Here is a 26,444-nt window from a genome sequence, read left to right on the forward strand (position 1 = left end):
TGTCGTCCTGCTCTCCCGGATCCCACACCCTTGTGTGGATCAGGCATGATATCTTTGAATTGTGTGACTGGGGGTCACTTTCGTCATTGCGGACAAGTCGGTACGAATTGTCCCTGTGCCAGAGTGTTGGGTCTAAAAGTGAATGGGTATTGTCGGGGTAGTCGGGGTCGGGTGGTGGGTCTGGGTTTTTAATGTAAGTGACTTCCATGGGGTCACTGGAGTCGGGGTCATTGTCGCTGCAATGTGGGCTGTAGTGTGGTGTGCTGTGGCTGTCCTCAGAGTCAGTGTCTGCATCGCTGTCTCTGCCGCGGCAGCTTGTGGGCGTTTCGGGGCGTGGTCTGTCGTGGTCAGTGGGCGGAGTCGTGGGCGAGTCCGATGAAGAACTGGTCTGTGAGGGGGATGGTGGAAACGTGTCTCTAGTGGGTGGGGTGGGGTGTTCTGCTGCGTCTAGCAGGACATGGTGTGCATGGTTGGCCTGTGTTCCATATGCCTTTAACTGGTTGATATGGAACCACGCGGTCTTACCATTAGGATATTTTATCCTATAAACTGAGGGGCTAATTTTATCCGAAATTGAGTATGGGCCGGAATATTTTGGTGCCAAAAAACTGCTGGGGTTATATACAGATAGCATTACCTGTTGCCCAACCTGGAATTCTGTGGGGTGTACGGTCTTGTTAAAGCATGCTGTGCGTTGTCTACGGCGTTTCCCTAGCTGAACTGCGGCTGCGATCTGTGCAGACCTCAGTCTCAACCAGGTCTTTAACGGTCTTTTCGTGTGTGAGGGCCGTCACTTCGGGGCTAGTCATGTCCAGTCCTAAAAGGAATTCTGTACCTTTCATAGGGCGTCCGGTCATGAGTGTGTGTGGTGTGTATCCTGTGGAAGTTGAAACTGTATTTCTGATGAACATGAGTGCAAATGGGAGCACTGAATCCCATGTTGAGTTGTTCTCTTGTACCATTTTTCTAAGTGTGGATTTTAGGGTCCGATTCATGCGCTCTACAATCCCGCTGGACTGTGGGTGATACGCAATATGAAAGTTTTGTTTTATGCCAAATATTGTCAGGATGTTCTTCATGACCCGTCCTGTGAAGTGAGATCCCTGGTCCGAATCAATGCTTCGGGGTAAACCCCATCTCGTGAAGATGTGGTGGGTCAGGATCTTTGCAGCTGTCTTAGCTGTATTCGTTCTAGAGGGGAATGACTCTACCCATTTGGTAAAGGTATCGATGACCACCAGAACGTATTTATAGCCATTCCTACAAGGGGGCAATGGTCCTATAAAGTCGATCTGGAGGTTTGTCCAGGGGCCATTAACTGGTTGAGTATGCCGAAGTTGTGCCTTTTTAGAATACCTCTCCGGGTTATTCTGGGCGCAAATAAGGCAATTCTTGATGTAGTGGGTTACATCTGTCCTTAGGTTAGGCCACCAACAGAGCTGCCTGAGGTGCCTCGTGGTTGCGTCGATCCCTTGATGCCCGTGCCCATCATGGAACAAAGCAATCATTTCATTCCTGTCCTGCTGCGGGACCACATAAAGCTGATCCTTTATGATCACACCCTCATGTGTGGTCAGTGCGTGTCTGAACTTGTCATACTGTGGCACAAAGTTGCCTTTGAAAATCTCCCTGAGATCCTCATCCTGCTTCTGTGCCTCTACTAGATCTTTAATATCGGTCTGTGAGACTTGAACTGCGCTCACAGGGGCGCTAGCTGGTGCGCTAGCTGGGGGTGTCCACAAGTGTCCTCGCCTGGAACCTGCCTTAGCCAGTGCGTCGGCTTTTACATTCCCAGGGGGGGATGACCTATGGTGGCTTCTCACTTTGATAATGCCGAAGGTCCTGTCCTTCGCTTTCTCTAAAATGTGTTGGAGTAAAGGGGCTGATGGAAGGGGTTTCCCATCTGCGGAGACAAAACCTCGTGTCCTCCACAGGGGTAGAAAATCTGTTAAACTATTGCAGACATATAGACTGTCCGAATATATGTCCGCTGGGCTGGGGAAAGAATCGGGGTGGTCCACTATATATGCTATAGCCGCAAGCTCTGCTGCCTGCGCGCCTAAGTGTCCTGGTAATTTTAATGCTATCTCTTCGAGAGCGCGCCCCTGCGCGTCCTCGACATAGATGCCGCATCCTGTGATACGCTCACCTTCTAAAACTGTGGATGAACCGTCTACGTATATCCTCAGTGGTCCACATGTGTCTGTGGGTTGGGGGCTTTGTCTGGGGTTCCCTATCTTCCTGGGGGGTGTCTTCGCTATAAAGGGTCCTGTGTTGTGTAGGGGTGCTACAATTTCACAATCATGGGGCTGTCCTGGATATTGGAGGTTGTCGGCTAAAAATGTGTGTGTGCGGGTCCGTTTTACTGTAATGTCCCGTCCTTGTAAGAGTAGTGTCCACCTAGCTGCCCTAATCTGGCTAACTGAACCGTCCTTCAGTCGACCGTCTAGGAGTAACTGTGTGGGGGTGTGCTCGGTCAAAATGGTGGTGGGGTTGAGTCCGGTAATGTAAGAAAAGTATTGTACTGCCCAGAAGACAGCAAGGAGGTGCCTCTCGCAGGCTGAAAATCCTTGTTCCACTGGGTCTAACAGTCGGGAGACATAGCTGCTCGTGCCGTTCCTGAAGTAACACGGCCGAGAGGGTCAGATCTGTGCTCGCTACCTCTATTGCATAGGGGGAAAGTTGGTCTGGGACTTGTAGCGCGGGTGCTGCGCTAAGGGCTTTCTTTAACTCTTCCACAGCCTCTGTATGCTGCGGAAGCCATTCCCAGGGGGCTCCTTTCTTAAGGAGGTCTGAGAGTGGGGCGGCTTTTGTCGCGAATCCGTCGATGTGGTTCCGACAATAACCAACCAGTCCTAAGAACGACCGGAGGGCTGAAACATTCTGGGGAAGGGGCAATTTGACAATCGAATCAATTCTTTTGAATTCGATCTCGCGTTTGCCGTGTGTGATGACTGTTCCCAAATACATCACTTTATTTTCCAAAATCTGGGCCTTTCTTGGGTTAACTTTACAGCCAATTGAGGTTAAAAGTTCCAGGAGTTCGGCCAGAAGCGTAATGTGCTCTGCCTTTGTGTCTGTCTGCAGTAGTAGGTCGTCTACATACTGTACTAGACATTCTGGGCGGGAAAATTTTTCTAAACCATTCGCCAGCTGTCGGTGGAAAATGGAGGGGGAATTATGGAATCCTTGTGGAAGGCATGTCCACGTATACTGTTGAGCTTTGAAAGTGAAGGCAAATTTGTACTGGCACGCCTTTGCCAATGGTATTGACCAGAAGCCATTGCTAATGTCCAATACCGTGAAATATTTGGAGTTGAGTCCCTGTTTGAGCATGGTCTCGGGACTTGTTGCTACCGTGGGGGCTACTGCTGGGGTTACTTTATTGAGTTCCCGATAATCAATGGTCAGACGCCATGATCCGTCGGGCTTTCTCACTGGCCAAATAGGGGCATTATTGGTCGAGGCTACTGTTCTAAGCACACCTTGCTCCAATAAGCTACCTATCACTTTCTCTATTTCTACCTCTGCTTCTAGGGGAAATCTATACTGTTTTTGTGGTCTGGGGTCAGGTCCGGTAACGTGAATTTGTCCAGTCATTCTGCCGCAGTCGTGCCGGTGACTGGCAAATGCTGTCCTATGTTTGTTTAATACTGCCTTAACTTGTCTGTCCGTGTTTAGTGTAGTCAAGTCAAATGAGTATTCTCCTACTGCGCTAATCCGATTAGCGTAGTCTCCTACTGTGAGGGTAGCGGGTGCTCTGTCCGATCTTGCCATTCGCCAGACACACTGGTTCACTGGGTCGAACGACAGGCTATGTGCATTCATAAAATCTATCCCTAGGATGTGTTCTGCTGTCCGGGGAAGATTTACTAGAACAACGGGGTGTTTGGTGGAAATGTTCCCTAGCTGGATTGCTACGGGTGCTGTAATGTGTCCCTGCTGCGAGTGTCCTGTGAACCCGCTAAGTGTGATGGTGGAGGTGGTCGGCCACGTGTCTGCCTGTGCCGTGGTTGTGGAATTAATCGTGGTGCGGGACCCTCCTGTGTCCCAAAGTAACTCTATGGGCTTCCCTTTTACCTTTGCCGTGACTACCGGTCTTCCTGATGGATCCCATAGTGTGTCACAGACCCAAGTGGGGGAGCCCGAACACCGTCAGTCCGTTCCGTCCACATTGGTCTGTCCTGACTGGATCCCTATACTATGGATCGGTTTGGCTTTATTGCGATTCAGAGTGCCTGTCTGCTGGCCTCTCTGTGATCTCTGGGGTGCGTTACATTCTTTTGCCCAATGTCCTAACTGGCCACAGTTGTAGCATTCCTGCGACTTCTGTGGAGGGCTGCTCTTTCCTTCATTCACCCACGCGGGGTTTTGGTGCTCTCTCACTGCCTGTATGTCTGCTGCAGCCTGAGCCTCTTCTGGGGATTTCACTTTGCCTCTGCCCTGAACTGATTGCTCCCAAGCGCGGGACAATCTTTTCAGGACCCACTTCTCATTATGGGCCTCCTCTGAGGGGTCATAGCTGTTGCAAGCGCTCTGTCCTGCTTCTGTTGCATGAGAAATTATGGTGCGCGTCCATTTAACCATATTTTCTCGGTTCAAATGGGCTCTATTTAAATCGCCAAATACTGCGTTAAAATGGATCCACGGCCTTCCTGCGAATGCTGTGTGGTGCTCGGTTTTCTTCTGTCGGCACTTATTAAGTCCTTCTACGGGGTCACCTCGATTATACCCTATGGCATCTAAAATGGAGGTGTGCATTTCCTCTAGGGTGCCTCCGCCAACGTTCTGTGGGTCGGGGAGGGCTGCTACAACCGATGGGTCTAAACTCAGAACTGTGAGTTTAACCTGCTCTCTTTCGTCCAGGCCGTACATGGTTGCCTGTTGCTTTACCTTTGCGAAAAACTGGTGGGGAGAAACGGAGTGATCTTTTCACACGCGTCCCTTAGTTGGGTTACAGTTAAGGGGGTGGTGTAAGTAATATCAGGTGCGCCTTCTGTGGTCGCTTTCCTTTTGGTGGTGACTGGATTCATTGGAACGGTAACTAGCTGATCTGTGGGGGGTTGGGGTGCTTGTCTTTTCTGCTGCGCTGCTGGCGCACATGTTCCCTGAACATAACGCTGCGCTGTCTCACTTAACTCTTTCCAGTCTGGGGCATTCTCCTCATCTAACTGCGTTCCAAAGGTGCTTTGAAACCCATTTTGTACTGAAAGCAGCGATTGCAGCTCCGCAATCTGCTTCCTGCATTTCGCATGATCTACAGTACTCTGTCTTTGTTCTGTGGTGGCAGCATGGAGTGCTCTCAAAGCTGCTTTAAGGTCAGAGCATTGCCTCTGCAAAGCCTCTACCTACTTCTCTGATTCTTCTCTTATCAGGACGGCACGTTGCACGTCCTGATAGGCCTTTTCGTACTGGGTCTGGGAACTGCTGAGATGGGCTAGACAAGACTGATGTGCCCTCTTGGCATCATCCACCTCTCTACCTTTCTCTGCCAACTTCCCTCTAAGATCCATGTTTTCCTTTTCGATGTCCCTGACATCCACTTTACTCATTCTATTTCTTTCTTCTAATTCTGCCCGGAGCGTCTGAACGACCTCCTCTGTGCCTCGCAATTGTGCCAAACAGGACACAATCGCCATCGGCTTACGTGCTTTACTCATATTTTTCTTGTGAATTTGAGAGAGGTTCTCCCACCAAGTATGTCCTATACTTCCGGGACCTGTCTCCTCATTCAAACAAAATTCTTTCCAAAGGGGCCATCCCTTTCCTTGCAGATACTTGCGGAGTTCCAGCTCCCACATGGGACACTGACCTACTCGGCTACTGCTGGTCGCTGCGACCACAAACCGTTCTGGGTTCATGAGGCGTTCCATTGCCTGCATGGCCATTTTTTTTCTGACTCACTTTAAATTTAGAACAGGTGTTGAGGTTATGTCTCACGAAACGGGTAAGGCTTACGCTATGTTCCGTTCACAAAACTACCGAAAGTTTGTTGCAACAAAAATGCTTTCAGGTTTTCGTTACAACCCTGTTAGTACGCATGCACTAAACACACTTCCGAATTACGTTTATTCCTTTGAACACCTTGAATATTTGTGATTTCTTTCCTTTTTCTTTACCAGATTTCTAATTCAAATTTCAGGGTCCTCGACGGAGTGGGGGTACCACTTGTAACCGTATCCCATCAGAGTCGCCACTAAATGTTGCACGTTTTACTTGAGTGTAATTCGCGTTTATTGGAGTGTATTAACACGCCTCCGTTTAAAGGCCGTGTGCTTAACACTGCTAGGCTCTGTGTATGTATTTTCAGCTCGGGAGTCGCCAGGTGCCGTATAACACCTCACAAATATTCCAAGGTCAGGTTCAAAGTAATAAAACGATACACCGATTAGTAAGTTCCAAACGATCAATATTTATTATACAAATATAATAAATACGCATGCACACGCTAAGGGACTAAGCTATAACTAAACTAAGCGATCAGAATACTTAACTAAACAGGAACAGGCAAGGTCAGGGAGCGAGGCCTTCGTTCCGATCTTGGTCTGCAACCTTCAGAGAGTGTGCTGGTCGCTGGGGGTCTAGTGGGCCTGGTTCGCGTAGCGAGCGTCGTATTGTCACTTACGGTTCGGCGGCTGGTGCTCAACGGCTGGAGTCAGGATACAGGTCGAAGTTCTTGGTCAAAGCCGGAGCACGAAAACAACAGACAGGACCATGTGTGGGGTCTATCTTTTATAGGACTCCAATGTCCGTGCCTCTTTTGGGGCGGGCTTTACCTTCAGGTATCGATTGGACCAAATTCTAATCGATATCTTTTGAATTCCCCCAATGTGAGGGTCTCTTCTTGATGGAGGGGGCGGTTTCTATAGTGGATACTTCTGGTGCCGCTCTGTCTGGACATCCACTTAAAGTATCTATTCAAACCTAAATGTTGCCATTGTGTGTGCCCAGATCTGGATTGCCTCATTAATATGCAAAGCGTTTTGCCATTAACACCTTTGGTTTGAGATCTTCCACCTGGCCAGAAACTAGTTTTGCTGCTTGCAAAATGCTAATCAGTCTTTGCAGACTGCTGTCTTGGCTAAACTGCTTTTTCCCTGCAGTCTTAGCAATTCTCCATCTTGTTAGTCCAGTGTCCATTTTAGGTGGCTACAGTGGCTACAATCGGTCTTCCTCCCCTCCATCAGCTCCGGCTTCTCCAAAATCCCAAATATTGCCACCAAAGGGTCCGGCCTAACCTCCTCCCCACTATCCTCATTAGCACCGCGAATACTCCCGCCCAGAACCTCTCCAACGTTTCACAGCCCCAGAACATATGTGCATGTGATTCGCTGATACCCGCCCACGCCTTTCACAATCATCTGCCACGCCCTGAAAGAACCCACTCATTCTTATCCACGTCATATGTACACTGAGGGTACATATGACACAGAGGGTGGTGAGCATCTGGAACGGGCTGCCAGAGGCAGCGTTAGTGGCAGGTACAATTTTGTCCTTTAAATTGCACCGTGGACTGCACCACCGGGCTTCCTGAGTACCTGCTCGGTGTCATTGGCAACACTGCCGTCACCATAGCCCTTAAGCTGGACCCCTTACAGGACTCCTCCTCCATCCTAACCCATTCTACCCCTTCACCTTCCCACCATCGCCCCACCTTCTCTGCATTCACCGCTCAATAATAATGAAGCAGATTCGACAATGCCAACCCTCCCTGCTGCCTCTGTAGCAGGGTCCTCCTAACCCTTGGCACCTTCCCCGCCCATACAAAGTCCAAAATCCGGCCATACAAAGTCCGAAATAAACATTCTCAATTTTAGTGGTTATTTCATAAGTAACAAAAAAGAAATGAATCAGGAATCGGATCCCTGTCGTTTCAGGGAATATTAAACTAGAGAGTGGGAAAAACTTGACCTCCTCTTGAGAAATAAGGAAGGGCAGGTGACAGACGTTGGGACCAGTGACCATAATTCCATTAGTTTTAAGATAGCTACGGAGAATGACAGTTCTAGTCCAAAAGTTAACATTCTAAATTGGAGCAAGGCCAATTTTGATGGTATTAGACAGGAACTTTCAAACGTTGATTGGGGGAGTCTGTTTACATGCAAGGGGATAGCTGGTAAGTGGGAGGCTTTCAAAAGAGTGTTAACTAGGGTTCAGGGTGAGCACACTCCTCTGAGAGTGAAGGGTAAGGCTGGTAGAAGTAGGGAACCCTGGATGACTCAGAATATTGAGGCCCTGGTCAGAAAGATGAAGGAGGCATATGATATGCATAGGCAGCTGGGATCAAGTGGATCCCTTGAAGAGTATAGAGGTTGTCGGAGTTGAGTTGAGAGAGAAATTAGGAGGGCAAAAAGTTTACATGAGATTGCTTTGGCAGAAAAGGCAAAGGAGAATCCAAAGAGCTTCGACAAATACATAAAGAGCAAAAGAGTAATGAGGGAGAGAGTAGGGCCTCTTGAGGATCTACAAGGTTATCTATGTACAGATCCACAAGAGATGGATGAGATCCTAAATGAATATTTCTCATCAGTATTTACTGTTGAGAAAGGCATGGATGTTAGGGAACTTAGGGAAATAAATAGTTATGTCTCGAGGAGTGTACATATTACAGAAAAGGTGGTGGGGAAGTCTTAAAATGCGTCAAGGTAGATAAATCCCCGGGAACTGATGAAATGTGTCCCAGGATGTTGTTGGAGGCTAGGGAGGAAATTGCTGGCCCCCTAGCTCAGATATTTGAATCGTCGACAGCCACAAGTAAGGTGCCTGAAGATTGGAGGGTAGCAAATGTTGTGCCTTTGTTTAAGAAGCGCTGCAGAGAAAAGCCTGGGAACTACAGACCGGTGAGCCTAACGTCTGTGGTGGGTAAGTTGTCAGAAGGTATTCTGAGAGACAGGATCTACAGGCACTTAGAGAGGCAAGGACTGATTAGAGACTGTCAGCATGGCTATGTAAGGGGAAAGTCATGTCCCATGAATTTGATTGAGTTTTTTGAAGGGATAACTAAGAAGGTAGATGAGGGCAGTGCAGTCGACGTTGTCGACATGGGCTTTAGCAGGGCCTTTGACAAGGTACCACATGGGAGGTTGTTGCATAAGGTTAAATCTCATGGAATCCAGGGCGAAGTAGCCAATTGGATACAAAATTGGGTTGGCGAGCAAAGCCAAAGGGTGGTTGTGGAGGGTTGTTTTTCAAACTGGAGGTCTGTGACCAGCGGTGTGACTCAGGGATCAATGCTGGATTCACTGTTATTTGTTATGTATATTAATCATTTTGATGAGAATGTAGGAGGCATGGTTAGTAAGTTTGCAGATGACACCAAGATTGGTGGCATAGTGGACAGTGAAGAAGGTTATCTAGGATTGCAATGGGATCTTGCTAAATGGGGCCAGTGGGCCGATGAATGGCAGATGGTGTTTAATTTCGATAAATATGAAGTGATGCATTTTGGTAGATCAAATCGGGGCATGACTTACTCAGTTAATGGTAGGGAGTTGGGGAGTGTTACAGAACAAAGAGATCTAGGAGTACAACTTCATAGCTCCTTGAAAGTGGAGTTACAGGTGGACAGGGTGGTGAAGAAGGCATTCGGAATGCTTAGTTTCATTGGTCAGAACATTGAATACAGGAGTTGGGACGTCTTGCTGAAGTTGTACAAGACATTAATTAGTAAGGCCATACTTGGAATACTGTGTACAGTTCAGATCACTCTATTATAGAAAGGATATTATTAAACTAGAAAGAATGCTACCAGGACTTGATGGTTTGAGTGATAAGGAGAGGCTGGATAGACTGGGACTTTTTTCCCTGGAGCGTAGAAGATTTAGGGGTGATCTTAAATAGATCTAATAAATAATGAATGGCATCGACAAGGTAGGTAGTCAACATTTTTCCCAAATGTAGGGGAGTCTAAACTAGAGGACAAGGTTTAAGGTGAGAGGGGAGAGATACAAAAGGGTCCAGAGGGGCAATTGTTTCACGCAGTGTGTGGTGAGTATCTGGAACGAGCTGCCAGAGGCAGTAGTCAAGGCGGGTACAATTTTGTCATTAAAAAAGCATTTAGACAGCTATTTGGGAAAGATGGGTATAGAGCGTTGTGGGCCAAATCCAGGAAATTGGGGTGAGCTTAGTGGTAAAAACTGGGCGGCTAGGACAAGTTGGGCCGAAGGGCCTGTTTTCATGCTGTAAATACCTATGACTCTATGAATGATTTGCGCCGGAGAATGGATCAAGCTGTGATATTTGCAGTGTTGAATACAAGTTCAGCTATTTCTGCAGTACTCAGTTAGTGTTCACAGTTCTGCTGAACATAATTTCAGACGGTAACACTGGCTGTGAAGGAATTCCCAGGCACATTCAGTTCCATTATTGTATTCTGAGCAGACTGTTTTGGATCAGCCATTCAGCTGATTGATCTTCAGATTAATAATATACCAGTTCAGCCTTTTATTGCTGAACGAAGAACCTCTCTGTGTTCACTTCAATTTTGTTCATGATTTATTAAAGAACAACTTGTGTTTATACTAATACATTTAATGTAAGAAACAGTCCCAAGATGTGTCACAGGAGCATTCTCAATCTAAACTTGTCTCCAAATCACATAATGCAGATTAGAGAAAATAACCAAAAGCCTGGTCAAAAAGATAAGTTTGAAGAAATATTTAAAGGAGTAAAGTGAGCGATCGAGGCAGAGAAATTTAAGGACGTTCCAGAGGTGACGGCCTCGGGGGCTGAAGTCACAGTCGCCAATGATGGAAAGTTTAAACTCGAGGATGTTGAACAGATCAGAATTAGATTAGCGTAGATACCTCAGAATGTTGTGGGAAATGTTAAGCGGAGACCCCAAAAGTGCCCACACAGGCTGGAAAACTGACCCCTTTCAGTTACCACACAAGCCCTGCCAAGCACCGAAAGGGCTGTCATTCTGATGAGACATTAAACTAAAGCCGAGTGTACTTGAGGATGTGAAGGATCTCATGAAACTATTTAAAGTAGTTTAGGGATTTCTCTCAATGTTGTGGCACCATTCCTCCCTCAGCTAATATCACAAACAGATCACCTGCTCAGTGAGCCCATTCCCTGTTAATGTGACCTTGCTCCATACAAACTGGCTGCTGCATTTACCTACATAGTTAGATTTGTTTTTCTGGAAAAGGAGAACAATGTGGTTCTTTAACTGAAGTCTATAAGATTAAGAAGGAAATCTCCAAACTGTTTGACCCTATTAATATTTTCATGATGTTCAAAGATTAAAATATTCAGATAGCAATGGAGAATTACCAGTACAAGAAAAGGGTAGAAGAAATTTCCCATCCTCAAAATAATCAAGCTGCCACAATAATGAGAAGAAACAAAGATAACAAACGATGGAAATCTGAAACAACAGAACATGCTGGAAATGAACAGGTCGATCAGAGTCTATGAAATGAAAGGATAACGTTGTGTGTGGGCTCCCTTTTCCATGACAGTCTCGGGTCGAGTGCATAGAGATGTGAGGTTAGATGTTGGGGAATGAAACTGAAGCAGATTGTGTACCGGCTTCAAGAGGCATTTCTGGAGAGAGAACAGATTGAAAGATTCATAGGGAGAGGAATAGGTAGATTTCCCCAGGATAAAGATCTTTATTTGGACTATTTTTCATTGCAAAAACTCAAACAATAAGTTAACTAATTTGGTGAAGATATTCTTGTTCCAAAGATTTTCAGTCACAATTCCCTTGCTTACCTGACTGAACAGAATGAAACACAAGTAGGAACACAAGACTGAAGCATCTTCTTTTCATCATTGGAAAGAACTGATTGAAGCATTTCATCTGAAAAAAGAATTTCGAGATATAATTCTTGAAGAGACAGAATGACTGAAACTAAATATAGTAATGTAATGGGCCAGACTTTCTAATCAGTGGTGATGTCGTACATCGCCACGGAGATCACTGTCTGCTCACTTCTTTCTGTCCTTCCAGACGGGTCTTCTAATCCCGGCTGCATCAACAAACACTCGGTGCAGCGAGGTAGGAACAAAAACGCTGCAACGGAGCAGGGGAGGGGGCTTTTACAATATCAACGCTGAGTTCAGGTAAGTTTTTAACTGTCTTCAGTCTCATATCTCTCATGGACTCTTCATTCCCCACGCATCCTCCATGCCTGCCCTATCACCAATACCCCTCCATCCCCAATCCATCCTCCATGCCTGCCATATCACCAATACCCCTCCATCCCCAATCCATTATCCATGCCTGCCATATCACTATTACCCCTCCATCCCCAATCCATCCTTCATGCCTGCCATATCACTATTACCCCTCCATCCCCAATCCATCCGCCATGCCTACCATATCACTATTACCCCTCCATCCCCAATCCATCCTCCATGCCTGCCATATCACCAATGCCCCTCCATCCTCAATCCATCCTCCATGCCTGCCATATCACTATTACCGCTCCATCCCCAATCCATCCTCCATGCCTGCCATATCACTAATGCCCCTCCATCCCCAATCCATCCTCCATGTCTGCCATATCACTATTACCCCTCCATCCCCAATCCATCCTCCATGTCTGCCATATCACTATTACCCCTCCATCCCCAATCCATCCTCCATGTCTGCCATATCACTATTACCCCTCCATCCCCAATCCATCCTCCATGCCTGCCATATCACTATTACCCCTCCATCCCCAATCCATCCTCCATGCCCGCAATATCACTATTACCCCTCCATCCCCAATCCATCCTCCATGCCCGCAATATCACTATTACCCCTCCATCCCCAATCCATCCTCCATGCCCGCAATATCACTATTACCCCTCCATCCCCAATCCATCCTCCATGCCTGCCATATCACTATTACCCCTCCATCCCCAATCCATTATCCATGCCTGCCATATCACTATTACCCCTCCATCCCCAATCCATCCTCCATGCCTGCCATATCACTATTACCCCTCCATCCCCAATCCATCCTCCATGTCTGCCATATCACCAATACCCCTCCATCCCCAATCCATCCTCCATGCCTGCCATATCACTATTACCCCTCCATCCCCAATCCATCCTCCATGTCTGCCATATCACTATTACCCCTCCATCCCCAATCCATCCTCCATGTCTGCCATATCACTATTACCCCTCCATCCCCAATCCATCCTCCATGTCTGCCATATCACTATTACCCCTCCATCCCCAATCCATCCTCCATGCCTGCCATATCACTATTACCCCTCCATCCCCAATCCATTATCCATGCCTGCCATATCACCAATACCCCTCCATCCCCAATCCATTATCCATGCCTGCCATATCACTATTACCCCTCCATCCCCAATCCATCCTCCATGCCTGCCATATCACTATTACCCCTCCATCCCCAATCCATTATCCATGTCTGCCATATCACTATTACCGCTCCATCCCCAATCCATTATCCATGCCTGCCATATCACCAATACCCCTCCATCCCCAATCCATTATCCATGCCTGCCATATCACTATTACCCCTCCATCCCCAATCCATCCTCCATGCCTGCCATATCACTATTACCGCTCCATCCCCAATCCATCCTCCATGCCTGCCATATCACTATTACCCATCCATCCCCAATCCATTATCCATGCCTGCCATATCACTATTACCCCTCCATCCCCAATCCATTATCCATGCCTGCCATATCACTATTACCCCTCCATCCCCAATCCATTATCCATGCCTGCCATATCACTATTACCCCTCCATCCCCAATCCATCCTCCATGCCTGCCATATCACCAATACCCCTCCATCCCCAATCCATTATCCATGCCTGCCATATCACTATTACCCCTCCATCCCCAATCCATTATCCATGCCTGCCATATCACCAATACCCCTCCATCCCCAATCCATTATCCATGCCTGCCATATCACTATTACCCCTCCATCCCCAATCCATTATCCATGCCTGCCATATCACTAATACCCCTCCATCCCCAATCCATCCTCCATGCCTGCCATATCACTATTACCCCTCCATCCCCAATCCATCCTCCATGCCTGCCATATCACCAATACCCCTCCATCCCCAATCCATTATCCATGCCTGCCATATCACTATTACCCCTCCATCCCCAATCCATTATCCATGCCTGCCATATCACCAATACCCCTCCATCCCCAATCCATCCTCCATGCCTGCCATATCACCAATACCCCTCCATCCCCAATCCATCCTCCATGCCTGCCATATCATTATTACCCCTCCATCCCCAATCCATCCTCCATGCCTGCCATATCACTAGTACCCCTCCATCCCCAATCCATCCTCCATGTCTGCCATATCACTATTACCCCTCCATCCCCAATCCATCCTCCATGTCTGCCATATCACCAATAGCCCTCCATCCCCAATCCATCCTCCATGTCTGCCATATCACCAATACCCCTCCATCCCCAATCCATCCTTCATGCCTGCCATATCACCAATACCCCTCCATCCCCAATCCATCCTCCATGTCTGCCATATCACCAATACCCCTCCATCCCCAATCCATCCTTCATGCCTGCCATATCACTATTACCCCTCCATCCCCAATCCATTATCCATGTCTGCCATATCACTATTACCCCGCCATCCCCAATCCATCCTCCATACCTGCCATATCACTATTACCCCTCCATCCCCAATCCGTCCTCCATGCCTGCCATATCACCAATACCCCTCCATCCCCAATCCATCCTCCATGCCTGCCATATCACCAATACCCCTCCATCCCCAATCCATCCTCCATGCCCGCCATATCACTATTACCCCTCCATCCCCAATCCATTATCCATGCCTGCCATATCACTAATACCCCTCCATCCCCAATCCATCCTCCATGCCTGCCATATCACTAATACCCCCTCCATCCCAATCCATCCTCCATGTCTGCCATATCACTATTACCCCTCCATCCCCAATCCATCCTCCATGTCTGCCATATCACTATTACCCCTCCATCCCCAATCCATCCTCCATGCCTGCCATATCACCAATGCCCCACCATCCCCAATCCATCCTCCATGCCTGCCATATCACTATTACCCCTCCATCCCCAATCCATCCTCCATGTCTGCCATATCACTATTACCCCTCCATCCCCAATCCATCCTCCATGCCTGCCATATCACCAATGCCTCTCCATCCCCAATCCATCCTCCATGCCTGCCATATCACTATTACCCCTCCATCCCCAATGCATCCCCCATGTCTGCCATATCACTAATGCCCCTCCATCCCCTATCCCTCCTCCATGCCTGCCATATCACTAATACCCCTCCATCCCCAATCCATCCTCCATGCCTGCCATATCACCAATGCCCCTCCATCCCCAATCCATCCTCCATGCCTGCCACATCTCCAATGCCCCTCCATCCCCAATCCATCCTCCATGCCTGCCACATCTCCAATGCCCCCTCCATCCCCAATCCATCCTCCATGCCTGCCATATCACTATTACCCCATCATCCTCAATCCATTATCCATGCCTGCCATATCACTATTACCCCTCCATCCCCAATCCATCCTCCATGCCTGCCATATCACCAATACCCCTCCATCCCCAATCCATCCTCCATGCCTGCCATATCACTATTACCCCTCCATCCCCAATCCATCCTCCATGTCTGCCATATCACCAATGCCCCCTCCATCCCCAATCCATCCTCCATGCCTGCCATATCACCAATGCCCCTTCCATCCCCAATCCATCCTCCATGCCTGCCACATCTCCAATGCCCCCTCCATTCCTCCATGCATCCTCCATGCACCCTGGGCGGGTTTCTCCAATAATAGGGCTATGCCCCCACGCCCACGAGAAAACGCACGCAAATCACTCTGGACTTACCTGTAGAAAGTCCAGGGTGGGGACTTCCGGTGGCGGCGATGCCTGAGTGAGCCGCACATTCGGTGGGCTCTCACTCCGGCGGGGCTTTGGGGCTGATTCCCCGCGATAGCGGGACCACGGGGGCGGCAAAAAGGCTGCCGTGAAAGAACAGGAGAGGGGCTGCAGCTGATGGAATCGTGGGAGGCCAGCAGGTAGGAGAAGAAAGAGAGAGAGAGAGATGGAGGCAAGGAGCAGAGGAAAGTGACCTGAAGTGTAAGATGGCGGACCCACGGACCTTCCTTCCTCCAGGACAAGAAAAAAAAGTTTGGGGTCGCTGAAGCGGGACAGCTTGGACCCACTTCAGATGCCCAGAAGGTAAAATTGAAGGAGCTGGGCGAAGGAAAGCGGCAGCGGAGGCGCTGAGGAGCGGGCTGCGGCACATGGAACAGCGGGAGTCCAGAAGCAGAAGAAGAAGGAGAAAAAGGGACAGAGACAAGGACCTGAAGAAAATTACCTGGGACCTAAGATGGCGCACACACGGACCCCGGACTCAGCAATCCAGCTGGCGCTGGATAACATGCTCCAGGTAATGAAGTCCAGTTTTGAAGCGCTGAATAGCCCTCCATCATCAATGCCCCTCCATCCCCAATCCGTCCTCCATGCCTGCCATATCACTAATACCCCCTCCATCCCAATCCATCCTCCATGTCTGCCATATCACTATTACCCCTCCATCCCCAATCCATCCTCCATACCTGCCATATCACCAATGCCCCTCCATCCCCAATCCATCCCCCATCCTCCAGCTTGGACCCAATCCAGAAAGCGGTGGATCAGCTGAACCAGAGGCTGGATGCGCAGGATGTTAAAGTTAAGGAGCTGGGAGAGGCGGTGGAGGAGCAGGCGGATGCGCAAACGGTTGCAGCGCTAGAAGTGGACGGCCTGAAAGAGCGGCAGAGAAGACTGCTGGACAGAGTGGAGGAGCTGGAGAATAGAGTCCGCAGGAACAATCTGAGGATGGTCGGCCTCCCGGAGGGGGCGGAGGGAGCTGATGCTGCAGCGTTTGTAGCAGACCTGCTGAAGCAGCTGATGGGGGCCGAAGCCTTTCCACGACCGCTGGAGCTGGAGGGGGCACACAGAGTGCAGGCAAGGCAGGGGCGGCCGGGCGGACCCCCCCCGCCCGATGGTGATTAGGTTCCACAGGTTCGTGGACAAGGAGCGGGTGCTGCAGTGGGCAAAGAGCGCCAGGAGCAGCACGTGGAACAACAGTGTTCTCCGCATTTATCAGGACCTAAGCCAGGAGGTGGCTCGGCGGCGAGCAGCCTTTAAGAATGTCAAGGAGGTGCTGTTCAAGAAGCACGTGAAATTTGGTCTGCTGTTCCCGGCTCGCCTATGGGTCACGCACAAGGGTCAACACCACTACTTCTCCGAGCCCGAAAAAGCGATGGATTTTGTGAGGGACGTGGGGCTGGTCCCGAAAGGAGGCCCCAAGGACGCGAGTTAGGGCCCGAGGATTACCGTGGGAAGGTACGTCGAATGGACCTGGACTGCTGCTCAACGGTTTGCTGGGCCAAAGGGGCCAAGCGGAACATTTGGGACTCTTTCCTTTGTTCATGGACATTGGTTTGGGGGGTTAACACCCCCCCCCCTCCCTTTTCCCTTTTTTTGTTTTTTTTGTGGTCTCTCTTGTTTCTTCTGGGGGGGTTTTTTTGGGTATATATTTTTGTGCTTTTTCTCTTTTTTCTGTGTTTTTTTCCTGTTTGGGCTGGTTTGTGCTTTTTGTGCAGCTCGCGGAAGACACTGGAGCCGGCTTGCCCTAGTGGGTGGGAGATGGGGATGGGGCGCCGGGGAGTGGGGAGGAGGACGGGGAAACAATGGGAATGAGACAGGAAGGCGCCGGAGTGTTGAGTCACCGGGCTAGCAGATTGGCTAGTCAAGGGAGTCAGGTGGGGGGGGGAAGTTACAGCCAGTAGATGGCAGGGGTGGGGGTATCGGGGGATGGGGTTACAGGGGGGGGGGGGGTTGTTCTGCTGATGGGGGAGGGACTTGAAATAGGCACTGGAAAGGAGGTCGAGGGTGGAGGCAGCCAAAGGGCGGGCCAGGAATGGCGCGACGCACGGGCCAGGGGCCGGCCCGAGAAAGGCTATGGCTGACCGGCGGGGTGGGGGTGGGTGGGATGTGCCCCCCGACCAGGCTGATCACCTGGAACGTCAAGGGATTGAATGGGCCGGTTAAGAGGGCGCGGGTGTTCGCGCACTTGCGGGCCCTGAGGGCGGACGTAATTATGTTGCAGGAGACACATCTGAAAGTGTCAGACCAGACCAGGCTAAGGAAGGGCTGGATTAGCCAGGTCTTCCACTCGGACTTGGACTCGAAGTCCAGAGGGGTGGCAATCATGATCAACAAGCGCGTGCAATTTGAGGCAGAGGGCATATCTGCGGACAGGGGGGGCAGATACCTGATGGTATGGGGCAGACTGGAGGGGAGAAGAGTGGTGCTGGTGAATATATATACCCCGAACTGGGATGACGTGGACTTCATTAAAAGAGTGCTGGGGAAGATCCCGGACCTGGATTCTCGCAGGCTAATAATGGGAGTGGACTTTAACATGGTCCTTGACCCGACTTTGGATCGGTCGTGTCCCAGAACGGGTAGACTCTCAGCAATGGCAAGGGAGCTGAAAGGGTTTATGGAGCAAATGGGGGCAGTGGACCCCTGGAGAGATAGACAGCCAACAGGAAGGGGCTACTCGTTTTACTCGCACGTCCATAAAGTATATTCCAGGATAGATTTCTTTGTACTAAGCAGGGACTGTATGGGGGAGGTAAAGAACACGGAATACTCAGCAATTACCATTTCAGACCATGCCCCGCATTGGGTGGACCTGCAGTTCGGGGGAGCGAGTTATCAACGCCCGCAATGGAGGCTAGATGTGGGACTGCTGTCGGAGGAGGGGATCTGCGAGAGGCTTCGGAAATGTATAAAAAATTACCTGCAGGTGAATGACACTGGGGAGGTCTCAGCGGCGACCGTGTGGGAGGCGCTAAAGGCAGTAGTGCGGGGGGAGCTGATTTCAATTGGGGCCCACAGAGCCAAGGCAGACAGGGCAGAGATGGATAGATTGGTCAGGGAAATGGGTCGGATAGATGAAGAGCACGCGGAGTCCCCGGGGGGAGGTTTTACTCAGGGAGAGGCAGAGACTACAGGCGGAACTGGGGGCACTATCCACGAGTAGGGCCGTGGAACAGCTTAGGAAGGCGAGGGGAGTGGTGTACGAGCATGGGGAAAAGGCTAGCAGACTGTTAGCGCAGCAACTCAGGAGGAGGGAGGCGGCCAGGGAAATAGGTAGAGTGAGGGACGAGGGGGGGCGCAAAGTGGAGGACCCGGCAGAATTGAATAAGGTATTCCGGGACTTCTATCGTAAGCTGTATACTTCGGAGCCGGCGGAAGAACCGGAGGGGATGAAAAGGTTTCTGGACGGGTTAACATTCCCAACAGTAGGTGGGGGGCGAGTGGAAGAGCTGGAGGCCCCGATTAGAGTAGAGGAGGTATTGGGGGGCCTTAAGGCCATGCAGTCGGGGAAGTCCCCGGGGCCGGATGGATACCCAGTAGAGTTTTATAGGAAGTTCTCTGAGCTGGTGGGCCCGGTCTTGGCAAGGGTTTTCAATGAGGCAAGGGACAGAGGGACCCTGCCGCCGACAATGTCACAAGCCACCATATCTCTGATATTGAAGCGGGGTAAAGACCCGGAGACGTGCGGGTCCAACAGGCCAATCTCCCTGATTAATGTAGACGCCAAGCTCCTGGCAAAGGTACTGGTGGGTAGAATGGAGGACTGTGTACCGGAGGTGATTGGGGAGGATCAAACGGGGTTCGTGAAAGGTAGGCAGCTGGCGGCTAACCTGAGAAGATTACTCAATGTGATAATGATGCCCCCGGCGGGTAGAGAGGTGGAGGTAGTGGTGGCAATGGACGCCGAGAAGGCCTTTGACCGGGTGGAGTGGGACTATCTATGGGAGGTGCTCGGACGGTTTGGGTTCGGGGAGGGATTGGTGGATTGGATCAAATTATTATATCAGGCCCCGAGGGCCAGCGTCAGGACCAACAGAGAAGTGTCGGAGTACTTTAGGTTGTACCGAGGGACCAGACAGGGCTGCCCGCTCTCCCCGCTGCTGTTTGCACTGGCCATAGTGCCGCTGGCGATTGCGCTGAGAGCCGCAGAGGGTTGGAAGGGGATGGTGAGGGGCGGGGTTGAACATAGGGTTTCTCTTTATGCAGACGACCTGCTCCTGTACGTGTCGGACCCAGTGGCCGGGATGGGAACTATACTGGGAATGCTGAGGAAGTTCAGCCAGTTCTCAGGATACAAATTAAATACGGTCAAGAGTGAAATGTTTGTGGTTCAGGCAAGGGGCCAGGAGAACAGATTGAGAGGGCTACCGTTTAGGATGATTGAGGAAAATTTCCGGTATTTGGGAATCCAGGTGGCACGAGACTGGGGCAGGCTGCATAAGTTAAATTTGGCCAGGGTGGTGGAGCAAATGAAGAGAGAGTTTCGGAGATGGGATGCACTCCCGCTGTCGCTGGCAGGGAGGGTGCAGACTGTAAAGATGACAATCCTCCCTCGATTTTTGTTTATTTTTCAGTGCCTCCCAATCTTTATCCCACAGTCCTTCTTCAAAAGAGTTAACGGGCTGGTGGTGGCGACCCTGCGGATATGGGGCCACCATGAGGAGGCATGTGGGGGAGATGGGGGCGTCTGTCTGGGCGCCAATCTGCGACAACCATCGGTTTGCCCCCGGCAGTATGGATGGGGGGTTCCGAGTATGGCGGCGAGCAGGGGCGGGAAGGGTGGGTGATATGTTCCTGGAAGGGAGCTTCGCGAGTTTGAGGAGCTTGGAGGAGAAATTTGGGTTGGTATGGGGAAATGATTTTAGATACCTACAGTTGCGGGACTTTGTTCGTAGACAGGTCCCATCTTTCCCACGCCTCCCGCCAATGGGGATCCTCGACAGAATAGTCTCTAGGAGGGAAGAAGGGGAGGGTAGAGTCTCGGGTATTTATAAGGTGCTCATGAGGGAGGAAGGGTCCCAGACAGAGGAACTGAAACTTAAATGGGAGGCGGGGAAATGGAGGATGGGCTGTGGGCAGAGGCCCTGAGTAGGGTAAATTCGACCGCGACATGTGCTAGGCTCGGGCTGATTCAATTTAAGGTCGTTCACCGGGCCCATATGACGGTGGCTCGGATGAGCAAATTCTTCGGGATAGAGGACAAATGCGCTAGGTGCGCGGGAGGACCAGCGAACCATATTCACATGTTTTGGGCATGCCCTGAGCTGAGGGGGTACTGGGAGGGATTTGCAGGGGTCATGTCCCAGGTGCTAAAAACAAGGGTGGTGATGAGTCCAGGGGTGGCATTTTTGGGGTTTCGGAAGACCCGGGGATCCAGGGGGAGAAAGAGGCCGATGTTTTGGCCTTTGCTTCCCTGATAGCCTGGCGACGAATATTATTGGCGTGGAGGGACTCAAAGCCCCCGAAGACTGAGTGGTGGCTTGCGGACATGTCAAGATGTCAAGTTTCCTGGGGATGGAAAAAATTAAGTTCGCCTTGAGGGGATCTGTGCAGGGGTTCGCCCGGAGGTGGCAACCATTCATTGACTTCTTTGCGGGAGAGTGAGCGTCAGCAGGGGGTGGGGGGGGTTAGAGTAGAGTAGGAGGGAAAATATGGCGGGTAGTACCGGTGGGAGGGGAGCGGGCTTGTGCAATATGTTACGATGGAAGTATTGAAAGGACGTGGATGTTTGCACATTTTTGCCTTTTTTGCTTCCTTTCTGATGATGTCTGTAACTGTTTATAAAGCCAAAAACTACCTCAATAAAATTGTTTATTAAAAAAAATAAATAAAAGAAAGTCCAGGGTGATGCTCCGATTTGCAGGGAGCTAGCAGGGCCCCGGAGTGCTCCTCGCAGCTCCGGCTGCCGATACGGGGCACTGCACTTCCATCGGAGGTACACACTGCGCCGCCCGACATGGCCGACCCACACTGCGGACCGTCACCGACAACATAGCGCCCCCCCCCCCCCAGATCGCGCGCGCCCGCGGATCCCTGGCCCCCGATCGGAACCCTGGCCATCCTAGACTTCCCCTCTGGCGAAGGATTCCCCGCCCCCCCACCAGGGCGGCCGTGGACTGTGACCACAGCTGCCAGCCGATGTTCCTGCTGGGTGGGGCCATGAGAGTGCCACGTCATCGGGAACTCAGCCAGTTGTCGGCGGAGAATCACCGCGGGGGCCTCTTTCACTGGCCCCCGACCGGCGCCGCGTAGACCGCGCGCGTGGCAGTCGGACCTGATCTCAGGTTTGATGACCATTCCCCCCTCACACGCCGAGCACGATTTCGGCATGGAGACTCTGAGAATCGCACCCCCTAGAACCACTCCATATCCCATCATATCTCCCAACCATCCCTCTATTCCCTCATGCAGCTTCCATACACCCTATACCCACTCCATATCCCATCATATCTCCCAACCATCCCTCCATTCCCTCATGCATCCTCCATAGACCCTATACCCACTCCATATCCCATCATATCTCCCAACCATCCCTCCATTCCCTCATGCATCCTCCATAGACCCTATACCCACTCCATATCCCATCATATCTCCCAACCATCTCTCCATTCCCTCATGCAGCTTCCATACATCCTATACCCACTCCATATCCCATCATATCTCCCAACCATCCCTCCATTCCCTCATGCATCCTCCATAGACCCTATACCCACTCCATATCCCATCATATCTCCCAACCATCCCTCCATTCCCTCATGCATCCTCCATAGACCCTATACCCACTCCATATCCCATCATATCTCCCAACCATCCCTCATTCATCCTCCATACACCCTATACCCACTCCATATCCCATCATATCTCCCAACCATCCCTCCATTCCCTCATGCAGCTTCCATACACCCTATACCCACTCCATATCCCATCATATCTCCCAACCATCCCTCCATTCCCTCATGCAGCTTCCATACACCCTATACCCACTCCATATCCCATCATATCTCCCAACCATTCCTCATTCCCTCATGCATCCTCCATACACCCTATACCCACTCCATATCCCATCATATCTCCCAACCATCCCTCCATTCCCTCATGCAGCTTCCATACACCCTATACCCACTCCATATCCCATCATATCTCCCAACCATCCCTCATTCCCTCATGCAGCTTCCATACACCCTATACCCACTCCATATCCCATCATATCTCCCAACCATCCCTCCATTCCCTCATGCATCCTCCATAGACCCTATACCCACTCCATATCCCATCATATCTCCCAACCATCCCTCCATTCCCTCATGCAGCTTCCATAGACCCTATACCCACTCCATATCCCATCATATCTCCCAACCATCCCTCCATTCCCTCATGCATCCTCCATACACCCTATACCCACTCCATATCCCATCATATCTCCCAACCATCTCTCCATTCCCTCATGCATCCTCCATACACCCTATACCCACTCCATATCCCATCATATCTCCCAACCATCCCTCATTCCCTCATGCAGCTTCCATAGACCCTATACCCACTCCATATCCCATCATATCTCCCAACCATCCCTCCATTCCCTCATGCATCCTCCATACACCCTATACCCACTCCATATCCCATCATATCTCCCAACCATCTCTCCATTCCCTCATGCAGCTTCCATAGACCCTATACCCACTCCATATCCCATCATATCTCCCAACCATCCCTCCATTCCCTCATGCATCCTCCATACACCCTATACCCACTCCATATCCCATCATATCTCCCAACCATCCCTCCATTCTCTCATGCATCCTCCATAGACCCTAAACCCACTCCATATCCCATCATATCTCCCAACCATTCCTCCATTCCCTTATGCAGCTTCCATAGACCCTATACCCACTCCATATCCCATCATATCTCCCAACCATCCCTCCATTCCCTCATGCATCCTCCATAGACCCTATACCCACTCCATATCCCATCATATCTCCCAACCATTCCTCCATTCCCTCATGCAGCTTCCATAGACCCCATACCCACTCCATATCCCATCATATCTCCCAACCATCCCTCCATTCCCTCATGCAGCTTCCATACATCCTATACCCACTCCATATCCCATCATATCTCCCAACCATTCCTCCATTCCCTCATGCATCCTCCATAGACCCTATACCCACTCCATATCCCATCATAACTCCCAACCATCCCTCCATTCCCTCATGCATCCTCCATAGACCCTATACCCACTCCATATCCCATCATATCTCCCAACCATCCCTCCATTCCCTCATGCATCCTCCATAGACCCTATACCCACTCCATATCCCATCATATCTCCCAACCATCCCTCCATTCCCTCATGCAGCTTCCATACATCCTATACCCACTCCATATCCCATCATATCTCCCAACCATCCCTCCATTCCCTCATGCATCCTCCATAGACCCTACACCCACTCCATATCCCATCATATCTCCCAACCATCCCTCCATTCCCTCATGCATCCTCCATACACCCTACACCCACTCCATATCCCATCATATCTCCCAACCATCCCTCCATTCCCTCATGCATCTTCCATACACCCTATACCCACTCCATATCATATCATATCTCCCAAACATCCCTCCATTCCCTCATGCAGCTTCCATACACCCTATACCCACTCCATATCCCATCATATCTCCCAACCATCCCTCCATTCCCTCATGCATCCTCCATAGACCCTATACCCACTCCATATCCCATCATATCTCCCAACCATCTCTCCATTCCCTCATGCAGCTTCCATACACCCTATACCCACTCCATATCCCATCATATCTCCCAACCATCCCTCCATTCCCTCATGCAGCTTCCATACATCCTATACCCACTCCATATCCCATCATATCTCCCAACCATCCCTCCATTCCCTCATGCATCCTCCATAGACCCTATACCCACTCCATATCCTGTAGCCATGCTGGCCACGCAAAATGGACACTGAGCCAAAGTGAAATGGAAGACAGAAGGAAAAGCCTGTTTAGTGAGAGCAGACAGTCTGCTCTCAACTAATTAGCATTTTGCAAGCAGCAAACCAGTTTCTGGCCAGGTGCAAGATCTCCAAGCCAAAGGTGTTAATGGCAAAGCGCTTAGCATTCTGATGAGGCAGCCCAGATCCAGGCACGAACAATGGCAACATTTCCATCTCAATGTAACACTTGATTGGTTGCGCAGACAGGATGGCACCAAAGTAACGAATATCGAAACCACCCCCCAACACCGAGGAAGGCCCTCGCATTGGAGGATTTCGAAGGTAACCGTTTGGAAACGCTCCAATCGGTACCGAAAGGTAGAGCCCGCCTAGAAGGGGGCAAGGACATTAGAGAGGGGTATAAAGGCAAATTCCCCACATAGCCCGGTCTATTAAACCCGTGCTCCGGCCCTGATAGACATCTTGCATCCTGACTCCAGCCGTTGAGCACCAGCCACCGAAACCGTAAGTTCAACGCTCGCTACGCGATCCAAGCCCACTAGACCCCCAAGTACCAGAACGCTTGCTGAAGGCTGCAGTACAAGACCAGGACGAAGGCCTCGTTCTCTGACCTTGCCTGTTCCTGTTAGATAAGTATTCTGATCACTTATGTTTAGTTATAGCTTAGTCTCTTAGTGTGTGTATGAGTATTTATTATAACTGTATAATAAATATTGATCGTTTGAACCTTACTAATCGGTGTATCGTCTTTATTACTTTGAACTTGACTTTGGAATACTTGTGACGGTGTCTATACGGCACCTGGCGACTCCAGAGCTGAATAAATACATAGAACAGAGCCTAGTAGTGTTAAGCACACGTCGAATACGGAGGCGTGTTAATACACTCCAATAAACGCGTTTTACAACCACAGTAAAACGTGCAACATTTAGTGGCGACTCCCTGGCGGGACACGGTTGTAAGTGGAAACCCCACACCGTCCAGGACCCTGAAATTTGAATTAGAACTCCAAATTGCAGAGAAAGAAAGAGATCACAAGTATTCAAGGTGTTCAAAATAATAAGCGTAATTCGGAAGTGTGTTTAGTGCATGCGTACTAACAGGGCTGTAAGGTAAAACTGAAAGCTTTTTGTTGCGACAAACTTTCGGTAGTTTTGTTAACGGAACATAGCGTAAGCCGTACCCGTTTCTTGAAACACAACCCCAACAACCCCCTGTTCCAAATTATACAAAGAGAGTCAGAGGAAATGGCCATGCAGGCAATGGAACGTCTGATGGACCCAGAAAGGTTTGTGGTCGCAGCGACCAGCAGCAGTAGCAGAGTAGGTCAGTGTCCCACGTGGGAGCTGGAACTCCGCAAATATTTGCAGGGAAAGGGATGGCCCCTTTGGAAAGAGTTTTGTGCAAATGAGGAGACAGGTCCCGGGAGTATAGGTCATACTTGGTGGGAGAACCTCTCTCAAATACACAAAAAGAACCTAGGTAAAGCACGCAAGCCGATGGCGATTGTGTCCTGTTTGGCACAGTTGCGAGGCGCAGAGGAGGTCATCAGGACGCTCCGGA

At 50.2% G+C, this 26,444-nt stretch overlaps 1 protein-coding gene across 1 annotated transcript in view; it reads right to left on the reverse strand.

Moving 5' to 3' along the window:
• The window catches only part of LOC119976459 (butyrophilin-like protein 10), a 156,327-nt gene that overhangs the window by 17,404 nt on the left and 112,479 nt on the right, over positions 1-26,444 (reverse strand). Inside the window, exon 2 of the mRNA XM_038816996.1 lies at positions 11,722-11,836. Coding sequence (XP_038672924.1) covers positions 11,722-11,836 — 115 coding nt within the window. The remainder of the gene's footprint in view (positions 1-11,721; positions 11,837-26,444) is intronic.

The sequence above is a fragment of the Scyliorhinus canicula genome, chromosome 13 (genome assembly GCF_902713615.1).
Source record: "Scyliorhinus canicula chromosome 13, sScyCan1.1, whole genome shotgun sequence".
Lineage (NCBI taxonomy): Eukaryota > Metazoa > Chordata > Chondrichthyes > Carcharhiniformes > Scyliorhinidae > Scyliorhinus > Scyliorhinus canicula.